General features: G+C 43.9%; 3 protein-coding genes and 1 pseudogene across 5 annotated transcripts in view; 3 read left to right on the top strand and 1 right to left on the bottom strand.

The window, feature by feature from the left end:
* The first annotated feature begins 352 nt into the window (after positions 1–352).
* On the top strand, positions 353–6,202 carry LOC115145457 (ankyrin repeat domain-containing protein 24-like). Its single transcript, XM_065002790.1, has 4 exons — positions 353–418; positions 1,445–1,518; positions 5,723–5,853; positions 6,079–6,202. The coding sequence occupies exons 2-4, from the start codon at positions 1,483–1,485 to the stop codon at positions 6,200–6,202; spliced, it is 291 nt and encodes a 96-aa protein (XP_064858862.1). The 5' UTR covers positions 353–418; positions 1,445–1,482.
* A 575-nt stretch (positions 6,203–6,777) lies between these two features.
* LOC115145456 (ankyrin repeat domain-containing protein 24-like) lies at positions 6,778–14,775 on the top strand. Its single transcript, XM_065003063.1, has 5 exons — positions 6,778–8,536; positions 8,668–8,749; positions 9,269–9,447; positions 11,178–11,332; positions 14,360–14,775. Exons 1-4 carry the CDS (start codon positions 8,354–8,356, stop codon positions 11,247–11,249), a joined length of 516 nt encoding a protein of 171 aa, XP_064859135.1. The 5' UTR covers positions 6,778–8,353; the 3' UTR covers positions 11,250–11,332; positions 14,360–14,775.
* LOC115144985 (ankyrin repeat domain-containing protein 24-like) lies at positions 13,319–24,431 on the top strand (annotated as a pseudogene).
* LOC115144908 (SHC-transforming protein 2-like) overlaps positions 20,602–24,597 on the bottom strand; it is a 35,807-nt gene continuing 31,811 nt past the window's right edge. For 2 of the 3 annotated variants that reach the window (XM_029686035.2, XM_065003061.1), the window contains exons 13-14: positions 24,005–24,173; positions 20,602–23,777 (exon numbers count right to left, since the gene is read on the bottom strand). In XM_029686035.2, coding sequence (XP_029541895.1) covers positions 23,755–23,777; positions 24,005–24,173 — 192 coding nt within the window. In that variant the 3' untranslated portion in view covers positions 20,602–23,754. The remainder of the gene's footprint in view (positions 23,778–24,004; positions 24,174–24,597) is intronic. The other variant, XM_065003062.1, reaches the window with a different exon arrangement.

Here is a 24,597-nt window from a genome sequence, read left to right as displayed (position 1 = left end):
CTTTACTAGCAAAAAAACTCTGTACGGAGACGTGGTTAGAGTTACAATTTGTGACATGCCGCAAGACAAACTGCAATGCAGTTAAACATGGTTTATAGCAATAAACCAGCATTGAACTAGATTATTTATAACGAGAAATTAGCCTACGCTAATTTGAGATGAAATAGGAATATTTGTCTTTATTTGATAAATATGAGTTACTCCAATGTTTACATAAAAAATACATACGACACTAAATCTGTCATCTACCCCCGCCAATCAAACTCTGATCCAACCTCTTGCGCATAGGTGATTGGAGGATCTAGAAGAAAGGGCAGGTGCCTTTGAAAGTCCCAACATGATCAGTGGTGTACGTTGCGATAGCAGGCGACTCATGGGACCGAAGCAACCCCTTCCAAGTACCAACACTCTACATCAGGTATTTATTTATATACCAAGATAATTTAGAGGTATGTAGCCTAATGTGTGTAGGCCTACTACATGTACATTACCTATTCATTACCACTTTAATAATAATCAGTGTGAACTACATGTACTTCAACTAGTAATTGAACTACATTTTGCAGTAGCTTGGTGGTAGTTGAACTAAATTAAAATATAAGTAGTGTTTCCAGTAGTTCACTTTTTTTGTCAAGTAGCAGTGTACTATGCACTACTTTTCATGCACAAATAAAATCTGGATGAAGTAGGCAATCATTTCCTTTCTTTTTTTGGCGTCAGACCTGCACATTTTTTCTGTTTAATATGCTAAATGACACATTCTGTTAACATATGACCTCAAAGTGTCTTGCAATTTGTAGTCTATGATATTACAGATTTACAAAGGATAATTTTTCCCCAAAGTAGTTTGGATGTAGTGAACTACTTTTTCAAAGTAACTTTAGTTAACTAAAATATACATTTTTCATAAGGGTAGCTTTAGTGTAAGCGTAAATTATTTTCGTGTGAAATCATTTGTAGCTTGGTAAACTATATTTTTAGTGTAGCTTCCCCAACACTGATAAAAAAAAAAACTGTAAATGTATAGGTTATTTTTCCCAAAAGGCAAAATGCTTCATAAATGAAACTGAGAATTGCTCTGTCTCGATGATGGCATTCTAGAAAATATGTAAGGCATAATCAATGAGGGGCTATGCATTCTATATGGAAAATAATGAACAAAATGGAAGGTGTGTTCCACAATGCACTAGCGGATATACCGTGCTGATATACTGTGCATTATACGGAAATGATGCATGCTGTAAAATGCCCTTTAAGCCAATCAGAAACTAGTATTTAACAATGCCATGGTATAAATTGTGGTTATCACACGACTCCATCAAACCGGGTTATTGTTGTATTGTAGGTAATGCAAAGGGAAACCTGTTTGAATACATGTTAAAAGCTAGCAACCCATGTGTTGAAATGCTATGGTGAGTGAAATAAATGGTGTATTTCTTTTCAGAGTTTCACTTTTCTGGGTGCCAAGTGCAGTAAGCCAAAATGAAGAACCTCAAGGCAAAATTGAAGAGGAATGAGGTAGGAGTTGGAGAATCTCTCTTACAAAACCATCCAACCACTGATATCTACAATACACTGAGTCAGATTACATTTAGAGTTTGGAGGTGTATTCATGTGCAGTAAAACTTCTTACTCAAACTTTCTTTGAACCTGGTATTGATTGCTATGTGTGGTGCTAGGCTCTTCTCAGGTGGCTAATTGTGTGTAGGTCCCCGTGCTGACAGACAGTGTGTGTGTGGGTATCACTGAGCAGTATCACTGAGCAGCAGGAGAGCAGGCCAATCTGCTGTAACCAGAGCTCTCAGGTAGCCTTTAATTATTTAACTCATACACACTCACACAATAATCCTTATTTTCCTTCTGTCGTCACCATCTCATTATGCAGGTGGTTTTAATGTGACATGTGAGAGTGAAAATAAAGTAATCAATCCCAAGACAAGAATTCTGTACAAATGCTGTGTATATAATAATGTCTTAAATGTCTACGCAACGGAAGCTGGTTGCGATAGCTTTGTGTGGCTATGCTATAGGTTATAGTACAGTTAGCTCTACTGTAAGCTCTGAGTAGAAATGTAACTCCTGTGTGCCTTGACCTGTTTTAGTGAGAGATCCCCATAGCCAGAGTGATATGACTGCTTTGCTGGGGTGTAGCTGAAAGAGAACAGCGTAAGTTATTAATTAATCAATCAATGACTTACCCTCTCACTGGGAGGGATGCTCAGATTTTCATTTAGAGACTGGGAGAGAGTGAGAGAGAAGGGGGTGGGGGAGGGAGAGAAGGGAGCTCACACACCATATTGAAGAACCCCTTTAGGTTCTAGGTAGAAGTCTTTTGAGTTCCATGTAGAACCCTTTGTGTGGAAAGGGTTCTACATGGAACCCAAATTAGTTCTACCTGGATCCAAAAGGGTTCTACTTAGAACCAAAAGCGGTTCTTCAAAGGGTTCTCCGAGCTATGGGGACAGCCAAATAACCTCTTTTGATTTTAGATAGCAACTTTCTTTCTAAGAGTGTAGCTTATCATCCATCTTAATGTTTCTCACAATGTTGGTCACACACACACATAATCACACTATAGGGAATAGGACCAGCCTACTTTACTTGCTATTAATGTTGGTATACCCTGTCCTATTTTCTGATTTTCTGCTAACTTAACCATTTGATACAACGTTGTACACTACAAAACATTAAGACCCCCCCCACCCTCAGAACAGCCTCAATTTGTTGGGGCATGGACTCTTCAAGATGTTGAAAGCGTTCCACAGGGATAATGGCCCATCTTGACTACAATGCTTCCCACAGTTGTGTCAAGTTGACTGGATGTCCTTTGGGTCATGGACCATTCTTGCTACACACAGGAAACTGTTGAGTGTGAAAAACCCAGCCGCATTGTAGTTGTTGACGCACACCGGTGTGCCTGGCACCTACTACTATACCCCGTTCAAAGACACTTAAACCTTTTGTCTTGCCCATTCACCCTCTGAATGGCACATATTCACAATACATGTCTCAATTGTCACAAGGCTTAAAAATCGGTCTTTAGCCTGTCTCCTCCCCTTCATCTACATTGATTGTGTTGCTGCCATGTTGTGTTATTGTCTTAGGTCTCCCTTTATGTAGTGTTGTGATGTCTCTCTTGTCGTGATGTTTGTTTTGTTCTAAATTTTTACAGTTGAAGTCAGAAGTTTACATACACTTAGAGTCATTAAAACTCATTTTTCAACCACTCCACAAATTTCTTGTTTACAAACTATAGTTTTGGCAAGTTGGTTAGGACATCTACTTTGTGCATGACACAAGTAATTTTGTTTACAGACATATTATTTCACTGTATCACAATTCCAGTGGGTCAGAAGTTTACATACACTAAGTTGACTGTGCCTTTAAACAGTTTGGAAAATTCCAGAAAATGATGTCATGGCTTTAGAAGCTTCTGATAGGCCAATTGACATCATTTGAGTCAATCAGAGGTGTACCTGTGGATGTATTTCAAGGCCTACCTTCAAACTCCGTGCCTCTTTGCTTGACATCATGGGAAAATCAAAAGAAATCAGCCAAGACCTCAGAAAAGAAATTGTAGACATCCACAAGTCTGGTTCATCCTTGGGAGCAATTTACAAATGCCTGAAGGTACCACGTTCATCTGTACAAACAATAGTACGCAATTATAAACACCATGGGACCACGCAGCCTTCATACTGCTCAGGAAGGAGACACGTTCTGTCTCCTAGAGATGAACGTACTTTGGTGCGAGAGTGCAAATCAATCCCAGAACAACAGCAAAGGACCTTATGAAGATGCTGGAGGAAACGGGTACAAAAGTATCTATATCCACAGTAAAACGAGTCCTACATCGATATAACCTGAAAGGCCGCTCAGCAAGGAAGAAGCCACTGCTCCAGAACCGCCATAAAAAAGCCAGACTACGATTTGCAACTGCACATGGGGACAAAGATCTGACTTTTTGGAGAAATGTCCTGTGGTCTGATGAAACAAAAATAGAACTGTTTGGCCGTAATGATCATCGTTATGTTTGGAGGAAAAAGGGGGAGGCTTGCAAGCCAAAGAACACCATCCCAACCGTGAAGAACGGGGGTGGCAGCATCATGTTGTGGGGGTGCTTTGCTGCAGGAGGGACTGGTGCACTTCACAAAATAGATGGCATCATGAGGATGTAAAATGATGTGGATATATTGAAGCAACATCTCAAGACATCAGTCAGGAAGTTACAGCAAATGGGTCTTCCAAATGGACAATGACCCCCAAGCATACTTCCAAAGTTGTGGCAAAATGGCTTAAGGATGACAAAGTCACAGTATTGGAGTGGCCATCACAAAGCCCTGTAAATGGCTGCGTCCAGGTCAGATGAGAGATTATTCAGGATGTTATTATTCTATCAGCGTGTCCTCTCTGCCCTACCCTGGCACTACCAGCCAGCTCTGTTCTCCTCTTTCTGCTGAGCCTTCGTCTTCTCCAGAGAGAGAGAGAGAGAGAGAGAGCTGACTAGCCCAAATAGGACAGCACAGAGAGGGAGAGAGCTGACTAGCCCAAATAGGACAGCACAGAGAGGGAGAGAGCTGACTAGCCCAAATAGGACAGCACAGAGAGGGAGAGAGCTGACTAGCCCAAATAGGACAGCACAGAGAGGGGGAGACTAGCCCAAAGAGCAGAGAGGGACTAGCCCAAATAGGACAGCACAGAGAGGGAGAGAGCTGACTAGCCCAAATAGGACAGCACAGAGAGGGAGAGAGCTGACTGAAACAAATGGATAGACTGTGAGAGGAGTGGGAAGAGAAGACCGTACTAGGCTGGGGTGTGAAATAAAAGGGCACAGAAAGCGGGAGGTGGTGTGTGTGTGTGTGTGAGAGAGAGAGAGAGAGTGCGTGCCAGGTTGAGACTGTAGACTGAGTATGTAGGTCCCTGAGAACATTAACAGCAGTGCAGGAAGAGGGGAGGGTGTTTTGGCTGAGAGAGCAAAGCACTGCATATGGAGAACTACATTGCTGTGAGACTAGAGGGCTAGAGCAGTGAACTTCTGTTTGTACAGGGATGTATAGACTTCATGTTTATGTAGCATCATCAACATGACTCTCCTGTCATACATTTCTTCTGTTCTGGATTGTGCAAGTGGGTTATTGGTTGTCTGTGTATTTATACTGTGTATTTATGCTTTGTCATTTAGTGCTAAGTTGGTGTGCAACTCTGACTGTGTGTTTGAGGCTTGTGGATAGTTGAGTAGTGTATGTTTGTGTGTGTCAGTATTTTGGTTAGACAGTGGACAGCTCTTTGGCTCTATGGATCGTCAGCTCTGAGCCTGATGAAGCATTATTTCTGTCCTTGTTTCATCTTACTGGTGGTAGGTATCCCTCTCTGTTTGACCTGAGCTGTCTTTTCATTGTTCTTTCTCTCAAAGGGTTACTTTCTCTGGAAAAAACAGTTGAAAGTGATTGTGTGCACTGTGTGTAATGTTACCATAAAAGCAAGCAGGTGGTACTGTGTGTCCGTCTTCATTTCACTTCGATGAGATACGCAGTATTATATTTAGTAGTGTCTCATCTAGACCGACTGTATGGTTAGTCATCACTCAGACCTTTGTACAGTGTGTAATCAGATAGGGGGTCAGGGTCTACTCTGTATAGTACAGCATGTACAGTCATTTGGTTAGCTCTGATCAGCCCCAGGTTGTGACCGGGTTATGATCCGTGTGTCCCTGTCCCCTCAGAGCCAGGACAGGAGTAAGAGTGATGAGAGACTACTGCAGGCTGTAGGGCAGAACCAACCTGACAAAGTAGCTGCTCTGATCGTGAAGAAGGGACTCTTCCCCACCAAACTGGATGCAGAGGGGAAGTCAGCGTAAGTACCAAACACTTAGGGCCAGTTTCCCTGACAGGTTAAGCCTAGTCTTGGACTAAGAAGTACTTTCAATGGAGAATCGTTATTGAACTTGCTTTATGTTCAAACCATCAGTGAGAGAGGGTAAAGAGTTAAAATATTTTCTACTTTCTTTGTTGTCATTATTAATGTTGATGATCTTCTTGTTGGTTATATTCATAACCAGTGTTATTCTCTTCCTGGTAGGTTCCCCCTCTGTGTGTCTCAGGGTCATCTGGACTGTCTGGAGGTCATCCTGGCTCACGGGCCAGACATTAACGTGACAGATGGCTCAGGTGAGACGACAGTCTCATTCAGTGAACATGTTTAGTGTCACTGATCGCCAAGGTAATGCTTTGTGGCTACAATTGGTCAGAACAAAATATTCAAGTTTATTATTAAGTTTATTATCTCAATTATAACACGCTCTCTCGCAATTTGTTTTTGTAAAGACATGTTAGGTGTCCAGACAATGTTTTTGCGATTTCACTTGGTTTTGAGAAACTTACCCGACCGGCAATATACTTCCTAATTCACCTTCTGCTGTTGCAGGGGCAGAGAAACATGAACAAAGGCTCCATAAACCCAATACATTTCCTTAGTCGAACGTGAACGGGTTTTCTCGTTCCCATTGTGGTGATACGGGAAAAGAGAAAGAACGTACACGGAAATGTATCGCTCGAGTCCAACAAAATGGAATATACTGTTGCGGATAAAGTTTGGAATGACAAAATGTCATATGTACAACATCTAAAGACCTGTGTCACTATACTGAGAGCGTTGCCATTTCTAAAAGGATGTATTGGGTGTTTTTGGAGCCTATGTTCAGCCCACTACGGCATAACCGCCGGCAACCAGCGCATCGCACAGCTTCTGCAGAACTGTCTTCCAGGTAACCCACGGTAACCTCTTGATGTCTCACCTGCTGACTGAAGCAGGGTTGGGCTCAATTCCTTTTAAATTCAGATTTTTGTTGAGTTGGAACTTCAATCCATTTCTTGACTGAACTGACTTGAAATTAAATTGAGCAAAACCTTGCTCTGCTACCCTTTAGGCCCAGTCTGGGGCTCTATTTTGGGCCCTGGTAGAATGGTGGATATAATTATAATTGATAGAACAGACCACATTCCCTGCTGGTTATACCAGGGCCCATATTTGGTGTACAATTTCAAATGTTCAATTAATTAGCATTGGCAACTACTACAACACTTTGTATGCTATTTAATGTACTGTACCAGAATCCATGGATCATAATCCTTTCTATCAGTGGTAATTCTATGGCCTAGTCTATGGCCCTACTCTGGTCCCCCAGGAAATGGCTGTAATGTGAGGAAGTGGATGAAGTAAAGGGGACAGCTGGGGGTAATTGTAAAAGCCTGAAACAGAGAGGCTTGCTGCACTTTTATCTTCAAACAAAGGCTTGGTGATTTACAAAAAACAGATGTGTGCTTCGTTTGAAATGGAGATGAATGGAAGCAGAGCAGTGCCTGAAATGTCTCTGATGTATCTGTGATATATGAGGACTCTTGTGTCTTACAGCTTACAGTAGGGCTGTGTGGTGTTATACTGAGTGCTACGTTATACAGGAGGATTTTTATGGGCCGGTATGCGTCTTAGCTAGAACTACAGTGTGTATGTGCGTGTGTGTGCATGTATTGAATCTCAATGGACCAGAGGTTAAAAAGATTTGCCATTTGTCTCTCCCAATGCATACATAGCCACTGAGGACAATGGCGAGGAGGTACCTGACGACTCAGCTTTTCATTTTCACTCACTACACATTCAGTACATGTGAAAACATAACACAAATATTTCTAGATTGTACGTAATAGAATTTACAACATAAGAAGGAACACCAACTTATTATCCCATTTTCAATCTACAACAACATCTTTTGAACAACAACAGCTGAAGTAACATCACACATTAAAAGCTAATGTTCCCCTGTTCCTTCTGCTTGTCTGTGTCTCCAGAGGCAGCCCCACCTCCCCCTCCTCTGCCAGGGGGGACCACCCCCTGCAAGAGGAAAGCCCCTCTTCCACCTCGCTCCCCTCCCCAGGTACGAGGCCAACTCCAGAGATGGATAAAATACTTTATATATGATTCTTACTGACTCTAACTTCTGCTAGGCTGTGATGATCATAATCATACTAAGTTTAATAACAATGTTCCGGGACTCTCCACCCCTACCTTCTCCTGCCCCCCAGAGCTCTCCCCCCTCTACCTCTCCCTCAGCTCAGTCTCTAGAGACACGGTGCTCTAATCAGGCCAACCTCGTGAGTTACTTCCCCTGCCACGGCATACTGTATGCATAGCACCTAAGCATACAGGAGATAAAATAGGCTTATATTTATGGTATACAACACAACTCAATTCAAAGGATTCATCTTTAGATATCCATTTTGAAGAGCACTATTCATGACTAAAGTAACAGACAATACATAGTGAATCACTATCTACTGCATTACATTTGAGACTGCTAATGTGTATGGTGCTGCTGTTTGACTGTGATACCACTGATATGCATTTCCTTGTGTGTGTCTGTGAGACGGAGAATGAGGTTTTTGAGGAGATCCGAAGGCTGTGTCTGGAAAGGGGGCGTCTGCTCCAGAAGATTAAAGGTCTGGAGCAGCAGCAGAACAGCGCACCCACTGCCTTGAAGGAGGTACTGCATGCACGGTTCATTTCCCAGCCTGAGATCAAGCTCAAACCCCCATTCCTTGGAAACTTCTCATATATCTGAAAGGATGTTAGAAATCTGGTAATAGCTGTGCACTCACTGTCTCCCTGTGCTAGCTGACCCAGCTGAGAGAGTGTCTGGAACAGGCGGAGGCAGAGTGGGACAGGCTACAGACTGAGCTGGAGGAGCTGAAGGCAGGTCAGGTGATCGGAGCCAGTGACTCAGATGATGACATACTGGACTTCCTATGTGTGTGCGGGGGGAGAGAAGGAATTCTGCTGGCAAATTGTTACAGATGCCGTATCTTAATTTTGTCCCAGTTTCTTACAGCAGAAAAAATAATCCTGCAGCAACAGGAAGTGTGAATTATTACGTATGTGGATTATAATGAATGGACATTGTTTGTAGGGCTTAATACATTCTTTGTTTGTGCAAATCGTATCTGAAATAAGGAGGAAATTACAAACTTTGGAAGCCTTTTTAAACCCCAAATACACTACAAGCTTGCATTTCCTGCAACAACAGGATGATCAGATTAAGATACGGCATTTGTATATTTTTTAAATGGACCAAATGTTGGATGGATGTATGGACTAGGTTGTAGAACCCTAATGAGTCATACATCATAACTAGATGAACTTCACTCAAATTCTACTGCCATGGTAATGGCTGATGTTTGACAAAATATGACATTGATTTACCCCGTATATCTTGAAGGTGTTGAGAAGCTGCTCTCCAGGCGGTCCAGAGAGTCTCCCTCTGCTCTGGACGAGGAGGAGGCAAACTCCCCGAACTCCACCTCTCCTGGTCCTGCAGACCCAGACACTGTGGCTGAGCTATGCAGACAGGTGGATGAGCTGACCTCACAGAACCAGGAGCTGGTCCTCAAAGTGCAGGTAAGAACACATACAGACATACACGCCATCAGCTGATTCATTGATAAAATGGGGTTATCAAAAGGTCATCCAGACCAGAGAAGTCCCAGTCAGCAGATGATGATGGACTGGTTCAAGGATGGCTGAACAGCGTCAGATTGGACCGTTTGTCATATCACCACTTTATAGGTCTATGATGAAGCAGTACCTAGGTATAAATAGAATAATAGCATCACACAGAGACTTGGTGCAGGCTTTCTTCACTAACTGGGTCATGGTCTGTACAAGTAGACAGAATTAGGACAAAGGTTTACAGCCAATGTGTAGTGAATAGTATAGTGAACAAAAATATGAAGGCAACATGCAACAATTTCAACGATTTTACTTAGCCACAGCTCATATAAGGAAATTCATTAGGCCCTAATCTATGGATTTCACATGACTGAGCAGGGGCGCAGCCATTGGCCCACCCACTGGCGAGCCAGGCCCAGCCAATCAGAATGAGTTTTTCCCTACAAAAGAGCTTGATTACGGACAGTTTCATCAGCTGTCTGGGTGGCTGGTCTCAGACGATCCCGCAGGTGAAGAAGCCGGATGAGGAGGTCATGGGCTGGCGTGGTTAAACGTGGTCTGCGGTTGTGAGGCCCGTTGGACGTACTGCCAAATTGGAGGCGGTTTATAGTAGAGCAAAAGCTCTGGTGGGCGTTCCTGCAGTCAGCATGATAATTGCACGTTCCCTCAAGAATTGAGACATCTGTGGTATTGTGCTGTGTGACAAAACGGCACATTTTAGAGTGGCCTTTTATTGTCCCCAGCACAAGGTGCACCTGTGTAATGAGCTGTTTAATCCGCTTCTAGATATGCCACACCTGTCAGGTGGATGGATTATCTTGGTAAAGGAGAAATGCTCACTGACAGGGATGTAAACAAATTTGTCCACAAAATTTGAGAGAAATAAGCTTTTTGTGTATATGGAACATCTTTTATTTTAGCTCATGAAACATGGGACCAACATTTGACATGTTGCGTTTATATTTTTATTCCGTGTATTTAAACCCTGGCTTGCTGATGCTATTTATTGGCCATTGAGGCTTTGAACCCACTGGTCGCCCATATTGACACTCCCCAGTACGTAACAGACCTCCATAGGCATGAATGGAATTCTACAGTATTTCAATTAAATGTTTAAAGGTCAAAATTACATTTGTTTTTTTGTTGTAGTGGGGACAGTAACATTAGTTATCTCTAAAAATTATACTTTCAGGGAAATGTTTTTAATATATATATATATTTTTATTTGTATTAAGGTGTCTGTAATAGAATAAACATGGCAAAAACTAATGTAGATATTAATACATGCATTACTATAGCTTCCTATTTTCTACAATGGTGAGGGCTTGCCAAGATGGAGGCACAGTGGCTTCAACACAACGCCTCCTATCAACCATCTAGTGTACTGTATATATAAATCATTGGTTATAACCAGACTACCATTGGAAGGTTTGTCTGGGACTGTGTGTGAGGGGCAGCAAGGATGGTGGTACAGCACAAAAGCTAACTATGAAGCTGTCATGAAGGAAGAGGAGAGGAAGCAGTTCTGTGAATGTTGAATTGTGACATAAAAATAGGATGCTTGACTTATGTGACATAAAAATAGGATGCTTGACTTATGAGACACATCACAACTGTTAGCGAAGAAAGAAAACCCTTACTGATTATTTCTGTACTGTGATTTTGTGTGGATGCTGGAGATGTTTGAGAAGGATGACCCTGACATGCAGACAACCGGCCCAGACTTTGTCCCCACGGCCCTGTATGACTGACTCAGGAGGGAGTTTGAAGCTCTACAGGAGCGCTACTCCCAGGCCCAGGCTTCATCTGAGGCCTCCAGCATGGCGGGAGAGGGGTAAGGATTATCACCCACAACACCAGCCCCACTGTATACCCTCTGGATAAGAGTATCTGCTAAATTACTAAAATGTCACATTTACATCACTCACTAAGGTTAGAGTTCAATTTGTAGAGGTGCCCTGGGGTGGACTACAGTAATATATTAACATGGACACCCCCAGAAGCCTTCAACATATTAACAATGGTCCAGTCCTATTTTAGACTCTTTAAGCCCACTAAAGAGTCAATATGTAATTTGAACCCTGCCAGCCACAGTAAACTGGAAACCACACATCCTGAGGCTGCATTCATTGTAGCTGGGGATTTTAACAAGGCTAATCTGAAAACAAGACTCCTTAAATTCTATCAGCATATCGATTGTGCTACCAGGGCTGGTAAAAACCTGGATCATTGTTATTCTAACTTCCGTGACACATATAAGGCCCTCCCCCGCCCTCCTTTTGGAAAAGCTGACTACGACTCCATTTTGTTGCTCCCAGCCTATAGACAGAGACTAAAACAGGAAGCTCCCGCGCTCAGGTCTGTTCAACGCTGGTCCGACCAATCTGATTCCACGCTTCAAGCTATCACGTGGATTGGGATATGTTCCGCATTGCGTCAAACAACAACATTGATGAATACACTGATTCGGTGAGCGAGTTTATTAGCAAGTGCATCGGCGATGTCTTACCCACAGCAACTATTAAAACATTCCCAAACCAGAAACCGTGGATTGATGGCAGCATTCGCGCGAAACTGAAAGCGCGAACCACTGCTTTTAGCCAGGGCAAGGTGACCGGAAACATGACCGAATACAAACAGTGTAGCTATTCCCTCCGCAAGGCAATCAAACAAGCTAAGCTTCAGTATAGAGACAAAGTAGAGTCGCAATTCAACGGCTCAGACACAAGAGGTATGTGGCAGGGTCTTCAGTCAATTACAAAAAGAAAACCAGCCCCGTCGCGGACCAGGATGTCTTGCTCCCAGACAGACTAAACAACTTCTTTGCTCGCTTTGAGGACAATACAGTGCCACTGACACGGCCCGCTACCAAAACCTGAGGACTCTCCTTCACTGCAGCCAACGTAAGTAAAACATTTAAACGTGTTAACCCTCGCAGGGCTGCAGGCCCAGACGGCATCCCCAGCCGCGTCCTCAGAGCATGCGCAGACCAGCTGGCTGGTGTGTTTACGGACATATTCAATCAATCCTTATCCCAGTCTGCTGTTGCCACATGCTTCAAGAGGGCCACCATTGTTCCTGTTCCCAAGAAACCTAAGGTAACTGAGCTAAACGACTACCGCCCCGTAGCACTCACTTCCGTCATCATGAAGTGCTTTGAGAGACTAGTCAAGGATCACCTGCACCCTACCTGACACACTAGACCCACTCCAATTTGCTTACCGCCCAAATAGGTCAACAGACGAAGCAATCGCAACCACACTGCGCACTGCCCTAACCCATCTGGACAAGAGGAATACCTATGTGAGAATGCTGTTCATCGACTACAGCTCAGCATTTAACACCATAGTACCCTCCAAACTCGTCATCAAGCTCCCTGGACCCTGGGTCTCGACCCTGCCCTGTACAACTGGGTACTAGACTTCCTGACGGGCCGCCCCCAGGTGGTGAGGGTAGGTAACAACATCTCCACCCCGCTGATCCTCAACACTGGGGCCCCACAAGGATGCGTTCTGAGCCCTTTCCTGTACTCCCTGTTCACCCACGACTGCGTGACCATGCACGCCTCCAACTCAATCATCAAGTTTGCAGACGACACAACAGTGGTAGGCTTGATTACCAACAACGACGAGACGGCCTACAGGGAGAAGGTGAGGACCCTCGGAGTTTGGTGTCAGGAAAATAACCTCACACTCAACGTCAACAAAACAAAGGAGATGATCGTGGACTTCAGGAAACAGCAGAGGGAGCACCCCCCTTCCACATCGACGGGACAGTAGTGAAGAGGGTAGTAAGTTTTAAGTTCCTCTGCGTACACATCATGGACATACTGAATTGGTCCACCCACACAGACAGCGTGGTGAAGAAGGCGCAGCAGCACCTCAGGAGGATGAAGATAATTGACTTGTCACCAAAATCACTCACAAACTTTTACAGATGCACAATCGAGAGCATCCTGTCAGGCTGTATCGCCGCCTGGTACGGCAACTGCTCCGCCCACAGCCGTAAGGCTCTCCAGAGGGTAGTGAGGTCTGCACAACGCATCACTGGTGGCAAACTACCTGCCCTCCAGGACACCTATACCACCCGATGTCACAGGAAGGCCATAAAGATCATCAAGGACAACAACCACTCGAGCCACTGCCTGTTCACCCCGCTATCTATCATCCAGAAGGCGAGGTCAGTACAGGTGCATCAAAGCAGGGATCGAGAGACTGAAAAACAGCTTCTATCTCAAGGCCATCAGACTGTTAAACAGCTGCTGCCAACATACTGACTCAACTCCAGCCACTTTAATAATGGAAAAAGTTATGTAGAAATGTATCACTAGCCACTTTAAACAATGCCACTTAATATAATGTTTACATACCCTACATTACTCATCTCATATGTATATAATGTACTCTATACCATCTACTGCCTCTTGCCATCTTTATGTAATACATGTATCACTAGCCACTTTAAACAATGCCACTTTTATGTTTCCCTACCCTACATTACTCATCTCATATGTATATACTGTACTCTATACCATCTACTGCATCTTACCTATGCCGTTCTGTACCATCACTCATTCAAATATTTTTATGTACATATTCTTCATCCCTTTACACTTGTGTGTGTATAAGGTAGATGTTGTGAAATTGTTAGGTTAGATTACTCGTTGGTTATTACTGCATTGTCGGGAACTAGAAGCACAAGCATTTCGCTACACTGTCATTAACATCTGCTAACCATGTGTATGTGAAAAATAAAATTTGATTTGATTTTATTGTAATTGAAGATTCTAACACAATATGCCAACCATAGGTAAGCCTCTCACTTCACTTCAGTTCTGATGTTTATTTTTTTTCACCTCCAGGTGTGAGGAGACTGGAGGGAGGAGGAGAGGGAGAGACAGGGGCAGAGGAGAAGGAGGGGACAGAGGGGAAGGGGAAGGAGGTGACTGAGGATGAGAGCAGTGATGAGCTGAGGGAGAGGCTGTGTGGCAAGGAGGAGCAGCTGGCCCACTCCCAGTCTGAGCTGGAGAGGCAGCTGGCCCACTCCCAGTCTGAGCTGGAGGAGCTGAGAGAACAGGTGCACCTGGGGGTATATTCTGGGGAACAGGCAGGGGGAATGGGGGGTGAGAGAGAGAGACCCCCCCCCCCAGGGGCAGCGGTGAGGTGGTGATCCTGGAGACTCAACAGCTGAAAGAGAGGGTAAGGGAGCTGGAGGAGGCGCTGAAAGAGAGAGGGGGACAAGGAGAGGGACAGAGGGAGGAAGCGGGCCTGAGGGAGGTAGAGGGGGAGGGACAGAGGGAGGAAGCGGGCCTGAGGGAGGTAGAGGGGGAGGGACAGAGGGAGGGAGAGCGCAGAGGACAATGACACAGTCAAACAGCTGGGAAAGAAAGTTGAGGAACTACAGGCGGCCCTGGAAAAGAAAGGGACAGAAACAGAGTTTGAAAAGGAGGACAGAGGAGGGGAGAGTGAGAGGGTGAGGAGCCTCAGGGAGAGGGTGAGGAGCCTCAGGGAGAGGGTGAGGAGCCTCAGGGAGAGGTTGAGCGAACTGGAGGCCACCCCGGCGGAGAGCAAAGAGTCAGGGAGAGCTGGGGGAAAGAGAGAGCGAGTGGTAGAGCCAGACGGAGAGGTGTTGCGTAGGCTCCAGGGCCGTGTGGTGGAGCTGGAGGGGAAGCTGAGGGACTGTGTTCCCCATTCGGAGATGGACGAGGTGTAGGTGACGCTGGTCTGCAGTGTGAGCAGCTGGCCAGGGAGAGATCCGAGGCCAGCCTGAGACTGAACGAGGCCCAACTGGAGCTGGAGAGACTACGGCCAACCAGCCCCACACACTGTCAGGGAGATGAGGAAGAGAGGTCGGAAGGGTCAGAGCCCTCCATCACATCAGGTATGTTTTTCCCTGGTGTCAACCTGGTGTCCTGTTACTAATCAGGTTTCCATCAAACCATTTCATGCAGATGAATTACCTGATGCATGAAAAAAGTAATGACCGGGCTGTTGGAAACCGGAAATGCCGGAACAATTTCATAATTGTCTGCAGACAATTTGTTTGTTCGACATTGTGGGTGCTTTTTATGTCTGTAAAAATTGATTATGCAAAAAACATCGGAGGAAAAGCCTTTATGCATAAATATTGATATAATAACCATCATATCGAAATAAACTTGGAGTCACGCAATGATATGTTGTGACTCGGTTTATTTCAGTTTATTAGGCTACAGATGAAATGACCCCCCAAAATGATCTTGCTTTTATCCATAATAATCTCATCATGTAGACTAGCCTACCAGCTCTGTATCTGCAAGCTGTTGGCTAGAGCACTTGTTCCAAGACCAGAGTAGGCACGTTTGCCATTTAAGGTTTTTGTGGAAAAAAACCTTGGTAGAGTTGAAAATGCGATGGAATCCCATTTAACTTTAACCGCAAAAGTTAGTTTCATGTGCACTACTTTATCATGCTCAGCCGTTTATCTGCAGCAAGTCAGTATGATGAAAACACATCTCTGGTGAGAAATCTGCATGAAATCTGTCGCCAATTGGATGGAAACCTAGCTACTCCGCTATTATAATGTTCTCTGTCACTTATCAAAAAATGTTGCTCTCTTTGGGGCATAAGGACAAATGATTTTACTGTAGTTAAATACGGTGGTAAGCTGTAAATAACTACTGTAGTTTATAACCATTCATTTGCTTTTGTCTCATTTGCTTTCACTTCCAACTGGGCACACACTGGTTAAATAAACGTTGTTTCCACATTATTTAGAAGAAATGACATTGAACCAATGTGGAATATATGTTGAATTAACATCTGACCCCAGTGGGTTCTGTCCAATCAGAGCTCTTTCTTAGTTTTGCGTGGTGATACTTCTCACCAATAAGAGCACTCTCTACTTCTGTGATATTTATTCTCTAATATCAGAGTGCTCCCTGAGACGGGTGAGGGAGGAACTGGAGGTGGCTAGGCAGGAAGCAGCTCAGGCTCCGGACTGTCTGTGTGCGGAGCGTAAGGGTTGGTCTCAGGAAACCCTCCACCTGAGACATGGAGTACCCCTGTCCCAACACACAGAGGCGCTGACGGCTCTGTCGGAGCAGCTGGCCCAGACAGCCCAGGAACTGCAGGCGGAGAGGGCTTTGCGATGCCACGCCCAGACAGAGACGGCCAGGCTGGATGCCCAACTACAGGACCTTATACCCTGGGAGGAGCATGACAAAGTTAAGGTTAGCTTCAAATGGTATTCTAGCAAATGGCAAGAATGAGCTGTTAGACTCAAATCATACTACGTTGAGGTCCTAAGTGAATGGACATTAGGCTTTTATTTAAAAATCTACTAATTGTAGATAAAAATCAAGGGGTTGTGCAATCAATATAATTTGGCACTAATAACAACCCCTCTGTCATCATGTATGACCCACAATCAATTAATGTAGCCTACAGTAAAAGTACTAGGAAAGCACCCTCATGTTGTGTTTGTTGTCCCTGCTGTGTGTCAGGTGGAGCTGCAGCGCTCCCTGCAGGCCAGTGAGAACAGTGCGGCGGAGGCCAAGGAGGCTTTGAGTGTGAAGGAGACAGAGCTGAGAGACCTGAGGTCCCAGAAGGCTGTGGAACAGGGACTGGTGTCCAAGGAGGACCACAAGTCCCAGCGCCTCTCACTGCAGGCCGAGATCAACGCATTCACCGCCCAATTCAACAACCTCACACGCAAACACAAGAAGACTTGCACCGAGGTGTGTTGTATTTGTTCCTGTTCACCAAAATACAGAGAATTTTAACAAAGTTCGAGACTGAAACCTTAACTCAAGAGTTAACCACAAGCCACATGTTACTGACTACACATTGGACTGATGTGCACCAGGACTTCCTTTCTCCTAGCATTAGTTATGTGTTTGTTCTATACAGTATCTCCTTGCCACCTTTCCTTTCATGGCCATCGACGTGCTCTCCCTCCTCCACTTGTCTTTATCTCTCCTCACTCCCCCCTCTCTCCCCATTCTCCCCTGACTCCCTCCCAACAGGTGTTCCAGGTGCAGTGTGAGGCTCTGTTTAATAACAGTGAGTGTCAGGTGGCCGAGGCTCAGCTGGCCACGGCGCAGCAACAGCTGGCTGACCTGCAGGCCCAGTCCAGCCACGTCTAGGAGCTCCACAAAGACATCCAGGACTCCCAGGTCCTGGTCAAGGAGAAGGACCGCAAGGTAAGACTGAGACGCAAATGATAGAAGTAAAATTTAGCGACAATGTCCTTTATTCAAAATCAACCCCTAGCCCCTTCGCCTGGCTACCCATCCACATCACTCTGGTCAAACACCACACCAACTAACATTTATTCTACACGAGGAGTCTGGATTTGATCTCCTCCCTGACGACTTTTCAAATGTGAACACATTCAAACCATTCTGATTGGTCCCAAAAACCGATGGGTTGGGCCAGAGCCTGAACACACGTGGGAAAGCGTTTCGGAACTAGAAATAGGCTTTGATACTCTGATTGGTTACAGACGATCCAATCGCTGATGACTTGTTTTGTACAAGGCCCCTCACTTTCACGTCAGCAGAAACAGCTTCTACAGTTGCGGTCACAGACTGAATGTACAGTGCATTCGGAAAGTGTTCAGACCCCTTGACTTTTTCCACATTTTGTTACGTTACAGCTTCATTCTAAAATGTATAAAATAATGTTTTCCCCTCATCAATCTACACACAATAACCCATAATGACAAAGCAAAAACAGGTTTTTAGACATTTATGCACATTTATAAAACATAAAAACTTGACATTTACTTAAGTAGTCAGACCCTTTACTCAGTACTTTGTTAAAGCACCTTTGGCAGTGATTCGAATCTTCTTGGGTATGACGCTACAAGGTTGGTACACCTGTATTTGGGGAGTTTCTCCAATTATTCTCTGCCGATCCTTTCCAGCTCTGTCAGGGAGGATGGGGAGCATCGCTGCACAGCTATTTTCAGGTCTCTAGAGATGTTTGATTGGGTTCAAGTCCAGGCTCTGGCTGGGCCACTCTAGAACATTCAGAGACTTGTCCCGAAGCCACTCCTGTGTTGTCTTGGCTGCCCCAATCTGAGGTCCTGAGCGCTCTGGAACAGATTTTCATCAAGGATCTCTCTGTACTTTACTCCATTCATCTTTTCCTCAATCCTGACTAGTCTCCCAGTTCATGCTACTGAAAAACATCCCCATAGCATGATGCTGCCACCACCATGCTTCACCGCAGGGAAGGTGCTATGTTTCCTCCAGACGTGATGCTTGTCATTCAGGCCAAAGAGTTCAATCTTTGTTTCATCAGACCAGAGAATCTTATTTCTCATGGTCTGAGAGTCTTTAGGTGAATTTTGGCAAACTTCAAGCGGGCTGTCATGTGCCTTTTACTGAGGAGTGGCTTCAGTCTGGCCACTCTACCATAAAGGCCTGATTGGGGGAGTGCTGCAGAGATGGCTGTCTTTCTGGAAGTTTCTCCTGTCTCCCCAGAGGAACTCTGGAGCTCTGTTAGAGTGACCATCGGGTTCTTGGTCACCTCCCTGACCAAGGCTCTTCTCCCCCGATGGCTCAGTTTGGCTGGGCGGCCAGCTCTAGGAAGAGTCTTGGTGGTTCCAAACTTCTTCCATTTAAGAATGATGGAGGCCACTGTGTTCTTGGACCTTCAATGCTGCTCAAATGTTTTGCTACCCTTCCCCAGATCTGTGCCTCAACAAAATTCTGTCTGAGCTCTACGGACAATTCCTTCAACCTCATGGCTTGGCTTTTGCTCTGACGTGCACTGTCAACTGTGGGACCTTATGTAGACAGGTGTGTGCCTTTCTAAATCATGTACAATAAATTGAATTTAACACAGGTGGACTTCAATCAAGTTGTAGAAACATCTCAAGGATGATCAATGGAAACAGGATGCTCCTGAGCTCAATTTCAAGTCTCATAGCAAAGGGTCTGAATACTTATGTAAATAAGGTATTTCTGTTTCATATATATATATATATATATATAAATATGCAAACATTTCTAAAAACCTTTTGGCTTTGTCATTATGGGGTATTGTAGATTGATGAGGGAAAAAAATAATCAAATCCATTTTAGAATAAGGATGTAATGTAACAGAATGTGGAAAAAGTCAAAGGGTCTGAATACTTTCCAAATGCCTTGCATGTAGCGATAGAGCAGCGGAATTACATTCAGTTTGAGTCGTCAGCCAACCTATCCCCTTCCAGAACATAGGGTTTAGGTTCCTTGCCCTCTGGGAAGCTGGGTGCCATATTACTATACACTCCTTTATATCTACACATTGTTCCAAAGGGTGAGGGCATGAGTGTGATTTGGAACTGAGAAAATGACCTTGGGAAATGAAGGGATCTGTGTTCTCCCTTCCACCCTTGTTGTGTGTAGATAATTGAGCTGTCTAAGGAAGTGTTCTGTCTGAAAGAGGCTGTGGTGTCTTTTTTTACTGATAACAAGTTCAAACAGGTGCCATTAATACAGAGTGGAGGACAGAGGAGCCTCTTAAAGAGGAAGTTACAGGTCTGTGAGAGCCAGAAATCTTGCTTGTTTGTAGGTGACCAAATACTTATTTTCCACCATAATTTGCAAATAAATTCATTAAAAAATGTATTTTTCTCATTTTGTCTGTCATAGTTGAATTGTACATATGATGACAATTACAGGCCTCTCTCGTCTTATTAAGAGGGAGAACTTGCACAATTGGTGGCTGACTAAATCCTTTTTCCCCCACTGTATATATATATACACTTTTAGCTTTCATTTGACATACTTCTAGGAACTTCACATGTTGGTGCTCATGGGTCCTTTAAATGGAAAAGACCAGTCTTCATTGGGGGATGCCATGTGCTCAAATAATGCCTGACAGCTGGACTTTTCATGAAGCCGCTCCATACAGTATGTACATCTCACTTTAAAACATCATCCAACATTCCTAATCAATCCAGACAGAGGAAGAGTTTTTATTTATTTACGACAGATTTTTACCTTGTCAGCTCAGGGATTCAATCTTGCAACCTTTCGGTTTCTAGTCCAACGCTCTAACCATTACGTTACTTGCCGCCCCGAATGATGTGGATTGGATTCAACACAAACCTCACACATTTGAATAAAAAAAAATTTGACAAATTTTATTGAAAAAAAATGTAATTAGTTCAAAGAAGAGTAGATACAAGAAAGGCCTGATAAAGCAAAGGGGTCATTTGGAAAAGTTGCATACTGTAAAGTACACTAATGTCACAGAAAGCCATGTCCTCTGTCTCCCTGTGCCTGGACTGGGACAAAGACACAGCAAATACCAGGACATCCCCTATCTATTGATAAAACATGTTGCCATTAACAACACAGGATGGTGATCAAATCAATAAGGGCCGATGCTCATGAAGATTATTGATTGGAGGACTGGTACAATAGAATAGGAAGCAAACAAAAGAGGACAGCCAATCAGAACACACTATGGGATGTTCTACAGTATTTACACCCCCCCCCCTCTCCCATACATCAGCAGCTTATAGAAAGTGTCACAATAAAAAGGATGATTTGACTTTCAGTCCACTCCATTCATTGGTTAAAGTGTGATTTGGCATGGCAAGAAAATTTGCCATTTGCTCTCGGGGTATACATAGATGCAGCACACACTACTGTCTTCTGCTGTGGTACAGTGGGGCAAAAAAAGTATTTAGTCAGCCACCAATTGTGCAAGTTCTCCCACTTAAAAAGATGAGAGGCCTGTAATTTTCATCATAGGTACACTTCAACTATGACAGACAAAATGAGGGGAAAAAATCCAGAAAATCACATTGTAGGTTTTTTAATGAATTTATTTGCAAATTATGGTGGGAAATAAGTATTTGGTCAATAACAAAAGTTTCTCAATACTTTGTTATATACCCTTTGTTGGCAATGACAGAGGTCAAACGTTTTCTGTAAGTCTTCACAAGGTTTTCACACACTGTTGCTGGTATTTTGGCCCATTCCTCCATGCAGATCTCCTCTAGAGCAGTAATGTTTTGGGACTGTTGCTGGGCAACACGGACTTTCAACACCCTCCAAAGATTTTCTATGGGGTTGAGATCTGGAGACTGGCTAGGCCACTCCAGGACCTTGAAATGCTTCTTACGAAGCCACTCCTTTGTTGCCCGGGCGGTGTGTTTGTGATCATTGTCATGCTGAAAGACCCAGCCATGTTTCACCTCCAATGCCCTTGCTGATGGAAGGAGGTTTTCACTCAAAATCTCACGATACATGGCCCCATTCATTCTTTCCTTTACACGGATCAGTCGTCCTGGTCCCTTTGCAGAGAAACAGCCCAAAAGCATGATGTTTCCACCCCCATGCTTCACAGTAGGTATGGTGTTCTTTGGATGCAACTCAGCATTCTTTGTCCTCCAAACACGACGAGTTGAGTTTTTACCAAAAAGTTCTATTTTGGTTTCATCTGACCATATGACATTCTCCCAATCTTCTTCTGGATCATCCAAATGCTCTCTAGCAAACTTCAGACGGGCCTGGACATGTACTGGCTTAAGCAGGGGGACACGTCTGGCACTGCAGGATTTGAGTCCCTGGTGGCGTAGTGTGTTACTGATGGTAGGCTTTGTTACTTTGGTCCCAGCTCTCTGCAGGTCATTCATTAGGTCCCCACGTGTGGTTCTGGGATTTTTGCTCACCGTTCTTGTGATCATTTTGACCCCACGGGGTGAGATCTTGCGTGGAGCCCCAGATCGAGGGAGATTATCAGTGGTCTTGTATGTCTTCCATTTCCTAATAATTGCTCCCAGTTGATTTATTCAATTCGAGCTGCTTGCAGATTGTGTCTTCCCAGCCTGGTGCAGGTCTACAATTTTGTTTCTGGTGTCCTTTGACAGCTCTTTGGTCTTGGCCATAGTGGAGTTTGGAGTGTGACTGTTTGAGGTTGTGGACAGGTGTCTTTTATACTGATAACAAGTTCAAACAGGTGCCATTAATACAGGTAACGAGTGGAGGAGAGAGGAGTCTCTTAAAGAAGAAGTTACAGGTCTGTGAGAGCCAGAAATCTTGCTTGTTTGTAGGTGACCAAATACTTATTTTCCACCATAATTTGCAAATAAATTCATTAAAAATCCTACAATGTGATTTTCTGGATTTGTTTTTCTCATTTTGTCTGTCATAGTTGAAGTGTACCTATGATGAAAATTACAGGCCTCTCATCTTTTTAAGTGGGATAACTTGTACAATTGGTGTCTGACTAAATATTTTTTGCCCCACTGTATATATAGAATGTATGATACTGCACAAGTCATTTGGGAGGAAAGATATGAAACACCAAGTATTAAGGCACTGAACTATTTTTATGGGTCTTAATTATCTTTACACTGAGTCATTTGTAGTCATGTAGTCTGCCTTCTGAGAGCACAGGCTCTGACCAGTGTGATATCTTCACACAGTAGGCATGGTAACACACAACTTGGGTAGGTATTCACTGACGAGCTATGACTGTCCCATACAAACACTTTGACAAGCATATGGTTATTTTTTAACACAATGATATTCAGAGTTCTACCCATGTATTTTGGCCAACTGTATATTCCCAATGTTGTGTTATGCAGACTTCCTGTGGATATTGATGGGACAGAGACAGACACATTTTCAAGGTTGGTGTCTGGCTTGTACTGTATCTCTGAAGCATATTTCAATTCATGCAATCAGATATCTAACGCCTTCAGAATTAGGTCCTGAGATTACATATGAATAAATCATGAAGGTGCAGGTGCTACTGCTGCAGATGAACAGTTTATAAAAGTCCATTAAAGCATCCCAATGTCTGAGGAGCAAAGAACTGCATTCTGATAAAACAATTTAGTGATATTTTGCTGCTAGGAGTTTCTCACATCATATACAATGTTCACATTTGTCCGTTTAAAGACACAGGGAACCCAAATCATTCTGGGACTGCGTATGACATCAGCAGTATGAGACTCAGTATGAGGTGCAACATCATCATGCACTCAAAAATGATGCTTTCCTATGGAACAACTACTGTATGTGACTGTGACCTCACATTCCATCCTTGTGATTGGCTGAGCTGTACCGAGGCATCGGTTAGCTTAATGACTGTATACTGAGAGTTCAGGTGGAGATGGTGGAAAGTTTGTCGGCACTGTCGGAGGCAGCCAGGTGCTGCAGCCATGCCCTTGGGTCCTGGACAGAGTGAGTTGCCTGTGTCCTCCTACCCCTGCGAAAGCTCTGATTCTGGGGATATGACAAAGTGAAGATCTTCCTTCCTGGGGTTATATGGACACACCTCTGACTCCTAGTAAAACAGGCAAAAATGGAAAACTTTCAAAGGATATCATTCAAACACATACTAAAGAACTAGACCAGCAGAACACTAAAATCTAGAACATAAACTTTATTAAAACACTATAATGTATCAATAAACTGCCCACACTGAAACAAAGGTTATCACAAAACAGTCATTCAAATAGAACTAGGCAGTGCTGAGCACAATCACTTTGGGCTGTCATTTCTGTCTCTTACCATTCCAGAAGGCTGTCCCCTCTTTCCTCCGGACCACCTGTTTGAGGTGCAGCTCGCTCTCGGCTGCCACGATGGGCAGCTCGTTCTTCAGGTGGTAGCTGATCAGGTGACTGATACTCTCAAACAGCATGTCTTTGGTTCGTACCTGGCAGTGACGAGGAGGAGTGGGCTAACAGATGTTAGTAGGTCACAAAGAGATTAAATGGCTACTTCTTGATGCATGTTAACAGGGATGCTACCACCACCATTGTTTTGCATTCAACAATGCTCATGCTAGGCTGTAGCTAAGTTAAAAAAAAATACAAGTATCAGCTTTCTGGAGCAATTTCTAAGAGGGGTGCTACCACTATTATTCTTTAGTATGTTTTGTACTAGCACAACAATGCTAATGCTTGACTGTAGCTTAAATAAACAAATTCACATTTCAGGTGACTGACACATCATTTCAGTAAACTATATCAAATGCCTTCGGAAAGTATTCAGACCCCTTGACTTTTTCCATATTTTGTTACGTTACAGCCTTATTCTAAAATTGATTAAATAATCTTCATCAATCTACACACATTACCCCATAAAGACAAAGTGAAAACAGG

Source organism: Oncorhynchus nerka, linkage group LG17 (genome assembly GCF_034236695.1).
Source record: "Oncorhynchus nerka isolate Pitt River linkage group LG17, Oner_Uvic_2.0, whole genome shotgun sequence".
NCBI classification, from domain to species: domain Eukaryota; kingdom Metazoa; phylum Chordata; class Actinopteri; order Salmoniformes; family Salmonidae; genus Oncorhynchus; species Oncorhynchus nerka.
Note: the sequence above shows the minus strand (reverse complement) of the source record. Positions and strands in the feature narration are given on the sequence as shown.

Coding starts and splice junctions, on each gene's coding strand:
- LOC115145457 (XM_065002790.1), top strand. CDS start 1,483: ATGAAGAACCTCAAGGCAAAATTGAAGAGGAATGAG. Junction 1,519..5,722: donor CAAAATTGAAGAGGAATGAG/GTAGGAGTTGGA, acceptor CTGTCCCCTCAG/AGCCAGGACAGGAGTAAGAG. Junction 5,854..6,078: donor GATGCAGAGGGGAAGTCAGC/GTAAGTACCAAA, acceptor TCTTCCTGGTAG/GTTCCCCCTCTGTGTGTCTC.
- LOC115145456 (XM_065003063.1), top strand. CDS start 8,354: ATGTGTATGGTGCTGCTGTTTGACTGTGATACCACTGATATGCATTTC. Junction 8,537..8,667: donor CACCCACTGCCTTGAAGGAG/GTACTGCATGCA, acceptor TCCCTGTGCTAG/CTGACCCAGCTGAGAGAGTG. Junction 8,750..9,268: donor GCTGGAGGAGCTGAAGGCAG/GTCAGGTGATCG, acceptor TATATCTTGAAG/GTGTTGAGAAGCTGCTCTCC.